At 55.1% G+C, this 16,410-nt stretch overlaps 1 protein-coding gene across 6 annotated transcripts in view; it reads left to right on the forward strand.

Annotated features, from left to right (window-relative positions):
• The window catches only part of RAB37 (RAB37, member RAS oncogene family), a 61,055-nt gene extending 45,451 nt beyond the window's left edge, over positions 1 to 15,604 (forward strand). Inside the window, exons 2-10 of one of the 6 annotated variants that reach the window (XR_006815933.1) lie at positions 4,165 to 4,275; positions 10,148 to 10,258; positions 11,344 to 11,385; positions 11,906 to 11,972; positions 12,052 to 12,104; positions 12,954 to 13,019; positions 13,463 to 13,643; positions 13,721 to 13,797; positions 13,992 to 14,053. Coding sequence is in view for 5 of the 6 variants with exons in the window: in XM_045985314.1 (XP_045841270.1) it covers positions 4,165 to 4,275; positions 10,148 to 10,258; positions 11,344 to 11,385; positions 11,906 to 11,972; positions 12,052 to 12,104; positions 12,954 to 13,019; positions 13,587 to 13,643; positions 13,721 to 13,797; positions 13,992 to 14,097 (690 nt within the window). In the remaining variant the exon portion in view is untranslated. Of the gene's footprint in view, positions 1 to 4,164; positions 4,276 to 7,346; positions 7,486 to 10,147; positions 10,259 to 11,343; positions 11,386 to 11,905; positions 11,973 to 12,051; positions 12,105 to 12,953; positions 13,020 to 13,462; positions 13,644 to 13,720; positions 13,798 to 13,991 lie in introns of those variants that run through there. The other 5 variants (XM_045985314.1, XM_045985316.1, XM_045985318.1 and 2 more) reach the window with 5 other exon arrangements.
• The last annotated feature ends 806 nt before the right edge of the window (positions 15,605 to 16,410 follow it).

A 16,410-nucleotide genomic window follows, 5' to 3' on the forward strand; every position in this document is an offset into this window, starting at 1 on the left:
CAGATGAACATATGGGAAGGAAAGAGAGAGAGAGAAGCAAACCATAAGATACTCTTAATAATAGAGAACAAACTGAGGTTTATGGAGGGAGGAGGGTAGAGGATGAGTTAGGCGTGTCATAGGTATTAAGAAGTGCACTTGTGGGCACCTGGGTGGCTCAGTGGGTTAAAGCCTCTGCCTTCGGCTCAGGTCATGATCTCAGGGTCCTAGGATCTAGACCCACATCAGGCTCTCTGCTCAGCGGGGAGCCTGCTTCCCTTCCTCTCTCTCTGCCTGCCTCTCTGCCTACTTGTGATCTCTGTCAAATAAATAAAATCTTTAAAAAAAAAAAAAAAAAAAGAAGTGCACTTGTGATGAGCACTGGGTGTTATACATATGTGATGAATCACTAAATTCTACTCCTGGAACCAAAATCCACTATATGTTAACTAACTAGAATTTAAATAAAAATTTGAAAAGAGGGGCACCTGGGTGGCTCAGTCATTAAGTGTCTGCCTTTGGCTCAGGTCATGATCCCAGGGTCCTGGGATCAAGTCCCGCATTGGGCTCCCTGCTCAGCAGTGAGTCTGCTTCTCCCTCTCTCACTCTCCCTGCTTGTGTTCTGTCTCTCATTCTCTCTCTCTCTCTCTATCAAATAAATAAATAAATAAAATAATTTAAAAATTGTTTTGAAAAGAAAAAAAATAAAGCTATAGGAAAAACTTTGCATTTTCTGCAAAATGACAATTGCCCATTTTGTCACTCAAGGCCCCTTATATAAGAATCCACCTAAGAGATTCCTCTCTGCATCGCAGGAGAAAATACTCACTGATTGAAAAAACTCAACCAGTAAGTACTACATACCCCATCTGTTGTCCCATTTTGTCTTGGCTGCCAGGAAATCTAGAAGCAAATGTAATGCTCAGTTATAGGAATAAGCCAATTCACTGTGGGACAGAAGATTTCCTCAGGCAGCATCTTTATTCACCCTCTGGTATAGTTTTGCTTTAAGCCACCTCAAGTTCCTTTTGGAAGTGGATGAAGCCCAAATAGAAACAATAAACAAAATGACTTAAGACATAACAACAAACTGAGGGCTGTTGGAGGGGAAGTGGGTGGGAGGAAGGTGATGGGCATTGTGAGGGACACTTGACGGCAACGAGCACTGGGTGTTCTACACAACAGACGAATCACTAAATTTTACCCCAGTAACTAATAATACAATATATGTTTGAATTAAAAAAAAAAGAAGTTAAATCTTCTTCAAAAAGAACAAAAACAGGGGCGCCTGGGTGGCTCAGTGGATTAAGCCACTGCCTTCGGCTCAGGTCATGATCTCGGGGTCCTGGGATCGAGCCCCGCATCGGGCTCTCTGCTCCGCAGGGAGCCTGCTTCCTCCTCTCTCTCTGCCTGCCTCTCTGCCTACTTGTGATCTCTCTCTCTGTCAAATAAATAAATAAAATCTTTAAAAAAAAAAAAAAAGAACAAAAACACCTGTCTGAATGGTGGCAAAGTTGGGACATAAGTTTCTGCTAGAACCGTGATTAATTAACATTTTCACAAGTGCTCCAAGGAAGGGAAGGTACAATGGAAAATCTGGATCTGAGGTTGACATTCAGTTTCCCTAAGCAGTGAAATCTGGAGGCAACCTAGAGAAACTTCAGGAAAATCCTGGCAGCTGTTGTGGAGAGAGTAACTCCATTGTGTATCTAAGGTAATGGATTTAGGCAGACTCATCCCTAAAATTTGGGGGACCAAGGCTAGAATACAAATTAAGTCCATATACCATATGTCTCAATAGTTTAATGTTCTAGGGGCGCCTGGGTGGCTCAGTGGGTTAAAGCCTCTGCCTTCGGCTCGGGTCATGATCTCAGGGTCCTGAGATCGAGCCCCGCATCGGGCTCTCTGCTCAGCGGGGAGCCTGCTTCCTCCTCTCTCTCTGCCTGCCTCTCTGCCTGCCTCTCTGCCTACTTGTGATCTCTGTCAAATAAATAAATAAAAATCTTTAAAAAAAAAAAAATAGTTTAATGTTCTAAATCAAGCTTTAAAAAAGCTATCAAATCAAGTGTGTTCTCTCTTCCTTCTCTGACAAACATCTTTCTACTGACCTGGAAGCCAGGTTTGAATATAGGATTTTCAGAAGTTCTGCACCAAAACATGGCAGCAGCATCCTGCCCGTGCCCCGGGATTCAGCAGGACCTGGAATGCTAAACCCTGTCACCCTGGACCTTGGCCCTCCAACAAACCAGAGAAGGTGCCAAGAAGATGGAACTGTTTTCATATGATGAGAGAAGAAAGTGAATCCTTCACCCTGAAAAGGAAAAGGATAAAAGAGAAAAGAATGTCAATGGATTATATTTTCTAGTAAATGGAGAAGGTGGACATGGAGGGACTGACCCCTTCCCTTCTGGAATAGTCTCTGTAGGAAGCACTTCTTCAAGCCCAAGGAGGCTTGATTTGAGATGTAAATTATTAAAGCCACTGCACACAACAAACAAATGGAGCCCTCTAACCCAGAAGGAAATAAAAGTTGAATAGAACCACAGTCAGGGACATCCAAAGTCAACGTCACAAACAATCTCATGTTTACCCTGCTGCCCATTCAATGCCACTGTCAGAGCCAAACAGTGTTGGGCCATAGGTCCAACCTCAGGAGACCCTGTCAATCACTATGCTTTTATATTTTTGGTGTTTTGTGTCTTTATGGCTTTGCAAGTCCAGCTGAAGTTGGTATCTCTTGATTGAGATGAGCCTTTCCAATGACTTTGAATGCTTGTCTTTGGAAACTAGCTATTGTCTATTTTGAAACTAAGGCATTTACAACGCATTCATCCAACCATCCATCCATCCATCCATCCACCCATTCATTCATTCATTCATTCATTGAGAGTCTGCTGAGTACCAGCTTCCAGGTATATGTATGTTTCGTCTCTATTGCTTATGATTTTCTTCACCTGACCTTCCCAACTAACTCTCCCCACTACTTCCTTCAGGTACAGTAGTTGCCATTCCTGCCTTTCCCAAACTCTGCTTCTCTTGAAATGCTGTCCTCTCCAATGTTCCAGGGCCAAGTGCCAACTCTTCCCAAGGCATATGTCCAGACATTCTGATTTTTAAAAAATTTTTTAAGACTCTCCCATACAGGAAACCCATTGTGTTACTCTCTCAAGAATCTGGTGCCAAAGAGAACTAAAAGTGCAGGGAATTTATTAAGGGAAATACGTATGAAAAAAGTGGGGTAGGAGCACCTGAGTGGCTCAATTGGTTAAGAGTCTGACTTTGGCTTAGGTCATGATCTCAGGGTCCCAGGACTGAGCCCCATGTGGGGCACTGTGCTCAGCGGGGAGTCTGCTTGTCTCTCTCCTTCTGCCCCTCCCCCCATTCTTTCTCTCTCTCTCTCAAATACATAAAATATTTTTTTTTAAAAATGAAGAAGTGGGGCACCTGGGTGGCTCAGTGGGTTAAGCCTCTGCCTTCAGCTCAGGTCATGATCTCAGGGTCCTGGGATCAAGCCCCGCATCAGCTCTCTGCTCAGTGGAGAGCCTGCTTCCCCCTCTCTCTCTGCCTGCCTATCTGCCTACTTGTGATCCCTTGTCTGTCAAATAAATAAATAAATATAATTTAACAAAAAAAAAAGAAGCAGAAGAAGAAGAAGTGGGGTAGAAGCCGGGAAAGGCAGGGAGATCCCACAGACCATGAGGCAGGTCTGACCCCAAGTGAAGGAGACCACCATGCAATCTCTGGAAGGATCTGTAAAATCGTCCTCAAGCCAAATTCAGCCATAAGGGGAGTCCTGTGTCTCCCAGAAACAGTCCTGCCTCAGTGACCCTGCTACACTCTGTCTTTGGCTGGGAACTGCCCGTGATAAGGATGGCCTTGGTGAAAACACATCTATGGGGGACTCAGAGGACACAGTGGGGCCTCTCAGTCAATTATGACCCTATGGTGGGAAGTCTGAGAGGCAAGTTCTCATGGTCACCTCGGATGTTCATTAACAGGGGGTGAAACAGGGTCCCTTCTATGTCTCTTCAGTGACTTCAATTAAGGAATCAAGGGTTTGGGGTGTGTGTGTGTGTGTGTGTGTGTGTGTGTGTGTTTAGAAGGAGCTCCCTCCCATAGCCACAATGGTGTCTCGGAAGCCCAACTCCCAATGCAGACTCTCATCCCTCTCTTGCTCCCTTTCAGACCATCCTTGTGGGTGACAGCGGCGTGGGGAAGACCTCTCTGCTGGTTCAGTTCGACCAGGGCAAGTTCATCCCAGGCTCCTTCTCGGCCACCGTGGGCATCGGATTCACAGTAAGTGCCCCCAGACTCCGGGGCCCTGGTGTGTCTCTGTCAGGGTCCCAGCAGGAAACTGGTGGACGCTCACATTGGATCATTCAAGGTTTAATATGAAGACTACTTACCAAGGTAGAGGCAGGTGTTGGGGAAGGGGGGCAGGTTGGTGCAATGCCTGTGCATAGTGCAGGGCCTCGGGTCCAGCCCTAGCCTAAAAAACCATAACAACAACAAAAAAACAAACAAACAAAAACACAAGAGGAGCAAACTACTACCAGAACCCAGGGACAAAGGCCTGCAGGGGGAGGGCAGGCTACCAGGAGCTCTGACCCTCAGTGGAGAAATACATGTACTCCCCACCTTCCTGGGAGCTAGCCAGGGCCGCAAGTCAGCTCCCTCCCACCGTCTCCCTTCCTGATCTCTCATCTCCTCCTGGAACTCCCCACTGGCTAGACCCAACCGGAAACTAGAAAGAATATCTTGATACAGATCGCTCAGGTCCTCCTTCCAGGGCAAGAAGAATGTGGAGAGGCAAAGGGATGACTTCAGATTCTAAGTACAGTCAAATTTAACACTGTTGTGTGGGTCCTAGGGAACTGGCAGGCCAAGAACTAACGTATTCTTAGCACTCTGTCTCTCCCTGGATATCCTCAGGATCAGGATGGAGCAGATCACAGGGCCTGTGGGACCACACTTAGGCCTAGGATGCAGCAGCATCACACTTGGTGGGAAGAGGCAAGAGGACCCCAGAAACTGGGCTTGCCCTTTGGATCACAGGAAGGAAGGCAAGGACACCGGATGGCCAGGGATTCAGAGTAAAGCAGAAATGAAAGCCTGGCCAGCGTGTGTACCAGGGGCCCGGAATCCAACCCGAGACACCAGCGCCCAGTGTTTCCTTATGACCTGCCTTCAGAGTGCTGGGAAGGGCAGGGCTGAGTCCCAGGAGAGGAAGGTTGCCCAGAAAATTCCTGAGACCTGGGACCAGGCTGCCATGCCAGGCATTCCCCCCACCAGGGGCCTGTTCCCCATCTGCCCCTCAGCACATGAGGTCACAGGGTGCCCTTACAGCCACCAGCCATCTCCCCCCACTCCACGCCCATCCTTCCACCTGTCAGACTCGGAGGGCGGACAGTGGGGCAGACATGGGTGTGGATGTGAGTGGGAACACTCTGACTCACACTCCACAGACGCATAAGGGTGGGACCTCCAAATTTTGTCACTAGCCTGATAAGAAAAATGTGGCACCTGGCCTCTAAGAAGGAAGAAAGAATGTGGTCAGACAGAGAGCCTGAAGCAGACTGACACAGGACAGGCCTGGCTCCCCCAAACCGACCACAGGACAAAGGACGGTCTTGGTCGAGCCGACAACACAAACCAGAGCTGGAAGTCAGAAGCCCACCTTCCCCTCCGCAGGCTCTAGCAGGGGCTCCTTCCTGGCCTCCTCCAGCTTCTGGCGGCTCCCGACAACCCTTGGCACCTCTTGGCTTGTAGCTGCAGCACCCCAGTCTCCAGCTCTGTCTTCGCAGAGCCTCTCCTCCCTGTGTGTCTGCTGGTCTTCTTACAGGGTCGTACTGGATTAAGGACCCACGCGACTCCTGTACGACTTCGTTTTAACTAGTCACATCTGCAACGACCCCCCTCCCAAATAAGGTCCCGTTCTGAGGGACTAGGGGCTAGGACAGCCACAGATGCTTTGAGGGACGTAATGCAACCCATTGCAGGGGAAGGGGAGCGAGGGCCAGGCCACCTCCTCGCTCTCATTTCCCGTCATCCATTACCCTCTTGCTCTGAAAGCCACTGCCCCTGCAGGGTTCCAGTGTGAGCACTTAAGAGCTCAGAGTGGGCTGGGGTGTTATTCGCAGCAGGTGACTCTGGCATCCAAACAGCAGGCGAAAACACGTCTGCAGGGAACCAGACAGCTCCTCGGCTCCCATAGCTGGCTCTCTGAGGCCCAGCGCCAGAAAACAGCTCCAGCCGCTGCCAAAAATCACAGGGCTAGGGGCACTTGGACACACAGTCCCCATCAGGCCTGTAGTCTCCGATAAGCCACACCTGCTTGTCTTACCTCCAACACCTAAGTCAAAGGGTGCAGGTGCCCCTCCCCCCTATGCACCCTCAGTCAGTCCCTTTGTAATATGGCCACAGAGCCCCTGAAGCCTACTAGGGACAAAACCGCTCACACTCCCACTCTCTGTCACCAAGAGCTGCAGGATTGCTGGGATGTCCTGCTTAAAATGATCCGCGGCTTCATGAATTCATTTAATACTAACCATTTAAGGCCTGCTTCAGGCCAGGGGACCAGGGCCTGGGGTCCAGGGCCAGGCAGCATAAGGCCAGCCCCGCCTTCAGGAGTTCCCAGATTGGGAGGTGTTGGTGGGGGAAGGCTTTCCCAGGATGGCTCATTCTGGGCGCTGCCCAACAGGTCAGGGAGAAATGAAAGGTGATCTACACTCTAAAGGGTCAAAGTCCTAGCACCCCGTTAGGGACCGTGAGAAACCTCAGTGTAAATGTGGGGCAAGGTGAATTTCAGTGGGTGACTAAAATCATATTCAGATGACCTCGCGCTGGGGTGCATTAGCAAAAGCAAAACTGCCTGAGCGCCTTCCTCACCACGCACGTCTCCTCTCAAAAGCAGCGCCCGGTCGCTCTCTAGAGTCCCCAGCCCACAACCGCGACCCAGGGACACCCGTCGGGCCTCCAGCTGGCCGGGGCTCGGGCGCCGCCTGCAGGCCGCGCTGTGCAGCGGCAGCGAGAACCGGGGCGCCTGACCGCGGGGCCCCGCATGCCGGACCCTGCGAGTCAGGCTGGATTTCCAGGGACAGTTACCCGGGGAACCTAACCCGCGCCGCGGGCGACCTTGGGGGACCGGTCCTGGGGCTGGATTTGGCCCGTCTCCCCAGAGCGCGAGGCCCGGCCAGTCCTGCCCCAGAGGCGTTGACCCGAGGTCGTGCGCGCCCTCGCGAGCCAGCCTTCTAGGGGCAGGTGTCGTCTGGGTGGCCGGACGAAGGGAGGAGCCTGTCGGGGTCCGGGCCGGGGCGGTGGAGGGTGGGAGGATGGGGTGGAGCCTAAAGCGGGGCGGTCCCTGCGCTGTCCCTCGCCCGCCGCCAGCCCTAGCTCACCTCTGGTCCAGGGGACAGGACGGGCATGTCTGGCGCCGCTGTCACTCGGGATGGAGAGGCCCCCGAGGACTCCCCGCCCTGCAGTCCGAGCTACGATGTCACGGGCAAGGTGGGTGGGCACTGCGCCCAGCGCTAGGGACTCCCCAGCCTGCTCTGAGGGCCACCCCTTCCCCACGCCCTTGGCCCTGAGACCCCGGTCCAACCCCCTTTCTGGCTGCGTCTGCTTTGGACTCAGCCCTTCCCCCAAGGAGCCGGGTCTCCCCGAGCAGGGAGGAAGGGTGGAGACAGCCCCTGGCTCTACGCCCTAGTCTAGGGCTCGGGGCTGGCTCAGCCAGGGTGGGGAGAGGGGGGTTAGAAGGACTGAAGGACTCCCCACATGGCGGAAACCCCATTTTCTTTTGCTGCACCCTGACTGCTGTGATCTCCCGGGAACCCGTGCTTCTCCGTACGGGTTAAGTGCACAACCCTCCTGCGCCCAGGCTCCCCCAAACGCTGGAATATGGGGATGCCTGGAGACGAGGAGGGGACGCCCCCTGGCGGCGGAGCAATTGTCCTTAATGTCTTCCCCAGCTGAGCTCCCCGCGGAGACCCAGCATCAGGTGTCAAACCCTTAGGCCTGAAACTCCGTAGGTCCCCGGGTGCCCCCCTGCCCCCCCGAGCCCCACCACCTCCCCTCTGCTCCCGCAGCCATTGCCTCCCGCCTTCCTCCAGGAGGGTGTTGCTAACCAACATGCTGCCCCGCCTGAGAATTTTTAGAACCTGGGAAAGATTCTCTTGGTTAGTCCCAAGTCCCCTGCAGGCTAGCTTAGGTCACCTCTCTGGGGCTGGATCCCTCTGCAGGGGGCAGCCCTGGACAGAAGCAGGTGAGCCAGGCGACGGACTCTGGTCTGTCTGACCTCCCTCTGGGCCCCAGGAGGAGGCAGGGACCGGGAACTCTGAACGAGGGGCTGAGGGGGCACAGAGCTTCCACTCTTTCTCTGTAAGGTTGGGGAGGAGTGAGGGGCTGCCCTGTGTCATGTTGCAGGGCCTTGAAGGAGACCGGCCTCTTCCTGTCCCTCGGGGCCTCCGCCACCCCACCCCAGGCTCTCTCTCACTAGGAGCTGGGGCCCCTACCCCCCAGTCTTTCAGGGGAAGCCACTCTGCAAGTCACCCACCCAGAGCCGTTGAGATAGGCGTCCTGTGTGGGCTGGTGGCAGGAAATGGGCCCCTGTGCCTTCAGGGGAGGGGGAGCTGCTAAGGCCCAGGCCCCAGGCTGGTGGGGACAGCCTGACCTCCTGGCCTGAGAAGCCTGCTGGCCTGTTTGCCTAGGAGGTGGCAAGGCTGGGCAGTTGTGTTTGGTGGAATCGCCTGGCCGGGGGGAGGTTGGTGCGAGGTTGGTAAGATTCTTTTGTTCAAGACAGCTGTGATCTGAAAAGTTGCAGGAGCTCACCCTCCCTCCTTCCTCCTCAGGGGCCAGGACACAGGAGCCAGGGAGAAGGGCTGGCTCCAGAGGGCTCGCCGACCTCCAGCCCTCCATCTCCCCTGGGCCAGGCAGCATCTGTGGGAGGAGCCTGGCAGGAGCTCCTTGGGCCAAATGAGAGGGGATGGGGGCCACAGGCAGGGAGTACCCAGCCCCAGGCCACTCTTCCCTGGGTCTCAGGCACTTGACATCAGCATTTTTGGTCCAAGTCATTAACAGACTCCAAAGAGTCCTCAGTGAAATTATCCTTCCTCCCTTCTAGCCACTGTGGGAACTATGCCATAGAACAGTTAAAGAATCTTCCCAAAGTCCCCCAGTAGCCATTTACAAGCCAGGACCCCAGCCTTTTGCTCAGTGCCTGTACCTTTCCACCAAAGTTAGCTAATCCTAGTACCCCATGCCCACAGCAGGAATGCCTTTGGGCTCCACTATCAAGGTCAGAGCCTCAAAAATAACTCAAACCTAGTCCCTGCTCAACCCATTAAGTATCTAACCAGCCAACTGGGAAGATTCCAGCATTAGGTCCAGACCGCTGTTCTCCAAGCTTGAGGAATGACTGGACAGAAGGCTCCCTTTCCCTGTCCCCGCTTGTCTTGTCCCTGAAAGAAGATCATGAGCAGAGACTGACCAGACAACACAGGGCAGGGACACACCCCACCCCACATTCCCTCCCCTAAAGCGACCCAGAGATGCTAATTTGCATCCATCTGTCCCACCAGGGAGGTTCTGCAGAAGGAACTTCAGACTCATCGTCTCCCCGTTTCGGTATAAATTTCAATCCTCCCTAGTCCATGCAACCCTTTTTATAAACATAAAATGTCATTAGAGACTTTCAGATGAATTCTATGACCAGAAAAAGAAAAGAAAACAACAGCAGTGGTAATTTTAGAACGTGCTTTTGCATACAACCATGCCTGCCCCTATCAGATCCGATAGCCTCCCTGGGGTGATAATCCCTGTCCACAGTATTAACACCTCCTTTCTGGAAGTGGTGGTTCTTTGGGGCCACGGAGCACATCTGCTGACTTCTGAGTGCTGAGGTCTCAACGCGGGCTTCCAGGAAACTGGGTGAGCACAGGAGAGTCAGAGGGAGGGCCTGAGAAATGAGCTGAGCCAAGGAGTCAAGAGGAGAGAAAGGGTGAAGACAGCATCGGGCTTTCTAGAAGCAGGTGGCCCTCAGTACAGACAGCAGCCTTCCCTGGCCATCTGGCTCTCCGGCCCTCTGCCCCTCTTTCCAGGGTCTCACCCTGGAAGCCCAGAAATTTGCCCCAACTCCCCAATAACTGCCTCTGCCCCCCACCCCATCTCCTAGGTGATGCTTCTGGGAGACTCAGGCGTTGGCAAAACCTGTTTGCTGATCCAATTCAAAGACGGGGCCTTCCTGTCCGGGACCTTCCTAGCCACGGTCGGCATAGACTTCAGGGTGAGGTGGCGGCAGGCTCTTCCTGCCAGCAGCAAGCCGGGGCAGGCCAGGGCTCGGGCGCAGCGTGCTGTCCTCTCCGGCCCTGGCTCCTCAAAGCCGCTCTGGGCCACTCCCCAGCGGACACCAGGGGTGCTCCCCTTTGGGACCACAGAAGGGGCCAGGTTCAAGGAGTCCAGGCATGGTGGGGGGCTCTCTGCCCACCTACAGAATCTGAGCAATGACACACGGAGTCTTAAAATTCTGCCCCACAGCAGGGCGGACACATCCCAGGGTGGGAGCTGAGCTTCCTGGCCTTCCACTGTCTTGCTCATGGCCCTCTGAGCTAGGCCCCTCTGGCAAGGCCTCAGAGCTCAACGGGTCTTTCTGGAGTTCCTGGAAGCACCCCACTGCACTGGGTTGAAAAGCCAAGCTCATCAGCCTCCCTCCCTGTGGTCTCGAGGAACGCACCCTTACAAAACCCGCGTCAGGGCTGTATAGTGCTCGGCCATTCTCCACCCACAGGGTCCAGCACAATAAGGTCTAACCGAAGTTGGGGGTGGGGGGGAGGCAGGCTATGTAGACGCCGGCTGCCTCCCTCCCAGTGGGAAGGAACCGAAGCTTCACTTCGGAGAACTAGTGAACAGCTAGACGGAAAGACCACCCTGCAGACCCCTCCTCTGCTGTGCCCAGGATGTGCCGGGTGGAGGAAGCGGGCATCTTATCTCTAAGGGCTCGGTTCTGCATGCTGGGGCTGAGCTCCAGGAGGCACGGATGAAAGTGAGAAAGAGGCGGGGCCCCCAGTGTCCAGCCCTGAGTCACCTGCTGAGATCGGGAGAGTCAGGCCCTGGCGTGTTTTAAGAGGAGCAGACGAGTCCCCAGAAGAATTCTGCCATGGCCGGGGGTGGGGAGCGGGAGGGGGGCATCTGGAGACGGGGTCCTGCTGCCCTGAAGAGGAAATCTGGCTGGAGATGTCTCTGGGGCTCACTGCACCCCCTCGAACCCCGGGAAGCAACCAGAACAGACCGTCTGCCGCTCTGTAGGACGTGAAGGATCCAAGCCTCCCCTGCCATCCAAACCCACCCTCCCCCTGCCCCTGTCTCTTTCAGAACAAAGTGGTGACCGTGGACGGTGTGCGGGTGAAGCTGCAGGTGAGAGAAAAGTCCAGAACCGCCGGGGAGGGGGGAGGATGGAGGGCCCCGCCCCTACTCTGCACCGAAACCGCAGGAGGCCTGCAGCCCTGCCCTGAGCCTGGGGCAATTTCCTGTGGGGCCCAGAGGAAACAGCTTTTGTGCTTTTCTTTTGTGCGAGGGCGCAAAAAGCAGTTCCCAGGCACACTCTACTGTCAAAGGCTCAACGGCCGCTCTCTCCACGTGCCTGCAGACCGGCTTGCCCTTCTCCAGCTCCTCTCCAGTTTCCCAGGTCTCATCGGCTCCGGGAGACCGGACGCCTCCAAGCTCTGGGCTAGGGAAGAGGCCGCAGCCTGAATGAGCTCGTGAGCTCCGTAATACCACCGCGGACATCATCGGATGTTCGGAAGGCCCCGAGCCCCTAGAGCAGGAAGCATCCCCCGCCCACACACACAGCTGTCGGACTCCAGCGTGGGTTCCCTCCGCAGAGCCCGGCCCCGGCGCACTGCCTCCCTCTGACCGTCTGTCCATCCCTTCCTAGATCTGGGATACAGCCGGGCAGGAGCGGTTCCGCAGTGTCACCCACGCTTATTACCGAGATGCCCAGGGTAAGCCCTTCCCCAGCCCGCCTGGAAGACCCATCCTTCTGCCCCACGTCCCCTGTGTGATCTCTCTCTCCCCCTGCAGCCTTGCTCCTGCTCTATGACATCACCAACAAGTCTTCTTTCGACAATATCCGGGTAGGTCCCCTTCACGCGCCACCCGGCAGCGGGCAAGGCGGGCCCTCCGGAGCGAGGACTGCTTCCTGCTTTGTGGGGAAGGGGACAGAGCAGGGGACACCGCTGCCCTTTTTAAAACACCTACGCTGTGACTCAGAAGGAATAAGCTGCCACTGGACAGCTGGTCGGCCTGTGGGCGGGAAGGCCAGGCAGGCCGCTGGGTGTCTGTGCCACCGGCTCAGCCCTGGCTGTGGCTCGTGAGTGCAGCTCCCGACAGGGTTCGCCCAGGACCCAGCTCCGCCCTGGACAACTACCCAGGTGGCAGACAGTGATTCAGTGAGCAGGTGTGTCCTCGCCAAACTACTGCAGAGTAGGGATAAAAAGTCAGTAAGTGCAAGCACTGAGTGCGTACAGCACCATAAGGGTTTCACATCTCCCTGATCTCAGGGGATTGGCAGGCACATGGGGGGCGGGGGGTGCTCGGGGACCAAAACACGTAGATATAAAGCAGCTGATACAGAGGATGGAAATCCACAGCACGTGCATCGCCACCTCCAACGCCAACTCCATGCTCCTGGCAGACATCACTAATCCATCACAATCTTTTCGATCACTAAGCCCTTACGTGTCGCTAGAATCCTCTGTGAGTCACTCCGGGAAATCGCTGGGGACTGCTAGCTGATTTAGGAGATAAAGCTCTACCATCTGCATCGTCCATAGAACGGGGAGTTGCACACTTGGGGTTGGGTCAAGGAAGGCTGATCCGGACCAGAGAGACCAGAACAAAGAGGCAGAAGAAGGACAGGGCAGAGGGAGGGGAGAAGGACTGGTTCTCAGGCACGGCCTGGCTCAGCTCACCCTCTCCCACAGGCCTGGCTCACTGAGATTCATGAGTACGCCCAGAGGGATGTGGTGATCATGCTGCTGGGCAACAAGGTGAGCGAACCCATCCCTGCACCTCCCCTCTCACGAGCCCCACACAAGCCCCAAGAGGGTTAGTTGCATGGCCTTCCAGCAGAGGATTCTTCCCAGACTCCAGGTAAAGGGTTAGACCTATTTGGCAGCTTCAGCCCATCTCATCTGCCCTCTTAACACTTTGGAAATGGCCCCCTCCAGGGAAAGCCCAAGCTGCCTGCCGTCTGAGAGACCAGGGATGCCCAGACGCTCAGCCCCCACTGGATCCCAGTAAAGTAGTCACAGATGAAGAGCTAAAACCCGAGTCCCAACTACTGTCACCCCTCTGAGGCTGGTCACCACACCCCTCCAAAGGAGAGTTTCCCATCTCCCCAAGTGGCAGTGGGATCCCCTGGCTGGGAGTTGGGTAACTCAGCCTGAGCAAGGCAGAAACCCAGGCTCCAAGCCAATCATACCACCCGCAGTCCCACAGGCCACCAGCAGAGGGCAGGCAGTGGCTGCTCCTGCAGGTAAAGGGGCCAGCCCAGGCAGGAGAGGGGCCGGCCGGGGTGGTTTCCTTCCCCAGAGTGACCCACCTGGGCTTGACAGGCGGATGTGAGCAATGAGAGGGTGATCCGTTCGGAGGACGGAGAGACACTGGCCAGGGTAAGTGACTGCCCGTGGGCAGGACGAGGGGTGGGGGCAGCCAGAGGCTGGCCCTGAGGACATTCTCTTCCTGGCAGGAGTACGGAGTTCCCTTCATGGAGACCAGCGCCAAGACGGGCATGAATGTGGAGTTAGCCTTTCTGGCCATTGCCAAGTAAGAGCTGAGCACGGACGGGAATCATGTGGGGCGGGGTGGCACCATCTGGGAATCCAGTAGGGCCCGGCCCCTGGAGCAGCCTCTGGCCCTACAGGCATCGCGCCTTCTAGGTCCAGTAGCCCCGGGCCATGGGAGCAGGGAGGGTGCAGTTCCTCACTCCCTGCCCAGCCCACTGCTTCTTCCTCTTCAAGGGAGCTGAAGTACAGAGCCCTGTGGCAGCCCGAGGGGCCCCACTTCCAGATCCGAGACTTTGTGGAGTCCCAGAAGAAACAGCCCAGCTGCTGCTCCTTCTTATGAATCCCAAAGGGGCTGAAAGGAGGCTCCAGAGGCCCCCACGGATGCAGCCTTCTCCCCCAGATCTGGTTTATTCTGAACGGCTAGGAATCGGGGGACCCAGGGCACAGCCCCTTCCCAAGAGGGAGCTGTACTCCTACTCTTACCTTAGTTCCTGTAGCTTCCCTACATCGTGGGGGAGGGTCAAGTATTTATTTCACTTTAATGATACATAATGTAATACAAAAAAAGGAGGGGTGGCACCAGAAAACCAAGAGACAGAACGGGTGGTCCTTTTGCCTTCTGGTACTAGGACTTAGGGGCCCCAGGCTCCCTCCTCGCCTTGACAAGGGTGTTATTCTCCAGCTCAGCACCAGAGGGCAGTGCTGCACTTCTGCAGCGGGAGGGCGGGCCGTGACCCCACTGGGGCCCTCACCTCAGCTGGAGAGGTGCAGCAGACCTCGGCCTTACTTCCTCCAGCTCCCCCGGAATGTCTTCCCCAGTAAGATGCGCCCCTGTGCCAGACCAAGGCTCAGGGAAGGTAATCGATGTGGAGATCGGGGCGTGACGGAGCTCCGTGGGTAAGGGAGAGAGGAGTAGCACAGACTAGGTCTGTATTGACTTACTAGCCCCGCTCCGAGATGTACCCCTTTTCCTCCAGCCCACACACTGAACACATTTGGTTCCTGTTCTCTAGACCTCAGGTGCCAGGGGGAAGCCCCTCTTTCCCCCCTTCCCCCGAATCCCTGGTGGAGGGATCTCTACCTTTCTGCTTGTGCCCTTAGACTCCTAAGGTCACAGCTAGGGAAAGGTTTTGCTCCTGTCTCAACACTTTGGAGACAGGCAGCCCCAGGGGCTACTTCAAGCAGTTCCCGTGTTTCTACTGAGTTAAGAATCCGATAAGGAGGAACGCCTGACTCTTGGAGCAGGTGGGAGGCAGAACCAGGCAAACCTCACCCCACACATATACATACCCCGCTCCCAACCCAAGCGTGGTCTCCTCCCTGACCATGACTTTTCCCTTCAGACAGACACCACCACAGCCAAAACTGCTTTATGTCCCCTCCCCCTGAGCCAGGTTAAGGAGTAAGAGGTCACCCATTTCTGGGTAAATCAACACAATGTGTGTAAAACAAAGTCACATGGGTAAGACTGGGTTAAGGAGAGAGGCGGCAAGCAGTTTATGTGGGGCCAAGGTCACCTGTCCCACAAAACCCTGACCCTGGCCATGGGAGGCAAACAGGAGACATGCGGGTCATGACCTGGAGGAGAGTAAGAAGTACACACTGTACACTTCTAAGGCTAGTGCATTTGCTTTCAAGGCAGAAATCCTGCTCTCGGAGCAGAGTCAGCAGCTCCCACGTGGGCCTGATAAGGAAGCTCTCCAAGGCTTCTCCCATTCCGAGCAGGGAGGAGCCTGACCTTGTTGGGCTCTTCTGGGGCCCAAGGCAGGTTGCAGGCATTCCAATCACGTGGGCTGGCTCTGGGCCTCTAGCATTTGTGTTTTCAGAATTAAACAGAATTGGGAAAGCACGCCCTGTCCATTGCTTCTTTGAGGTGCGCTTGGAGTTGGGGCAGGGGAGAGAATGTTGATTGTTACTGCATGTTGGGGGAACGGTCATTGACTGCCCAAATCATTTGATCTTCAACCATCAATGCTCCCAACTGCTCACCTCACCCTTAAAAGACTGCTCCCCAACTTCTATGACCAGCCTTTCTTCTGCAAGAAACTGAAAGAAGGTTTGTCTTAAGGTCCCATTCTGGCTTTTTTTTCCCCTCCTATTGAAAAAAGCCAGGGCTCCTTTCCCTCTGCCCTGTACTCAAGAGATTGGTTACCTGACTCTGTTCTGCCTCTCTTCCCCCGCTTACTGGCCAAACGGGGACGCCAGTGCTCACACCCTTGCCCTAGCTGGCCTGTTTCCAGTGGGCAGCCCCGGGAAGCCTGGGCTCCCTACTGACCCCTCATACTGTCCCAGCGAGGATGAGAGCCCGCACCCCTGTAAGCGTGCGTCCTTGGACAACGCAAAACCCACGCACGGGAAAGTATCGTTATTCAAACAACCTTATTGGGTTGGAGGTGGACGTAGCTTCTGGGACCCCACCGCCCCGGAGCTGGAGCGGTTTCCCCGGCAACAGCCGCTCCCCACTCCCTACCCCGCACTGGAGTACACAAGAGGATTTAGCTAAAGGTTGTTAAAACGTTAAGAGTCCTTTATCCGTGGGTTGGCCGGCCTCAATCTCCGCCAACCCGAGAGAAAACCAGAAGTCTCAGGGCCCCTCCGCCCAGTACCGGGAACTCGCCCCGCCCCCCGCCTCAACTTCGGCCACTTGGTAACA

This window comes from Meles meles, chromosome 18 (assembly GCF_922984935.1).
Source record: "Meles meles chromosome 18, mMelMel3.1 paternal haplotype, whole genome shotgun sequence".
Taxonomy (NCBI): domain Eukaryota; kingdom Metazoa; phylum Chordata; class Mammalia; order Carnivora; family Mustelidae; genus Meles; species Meles meles.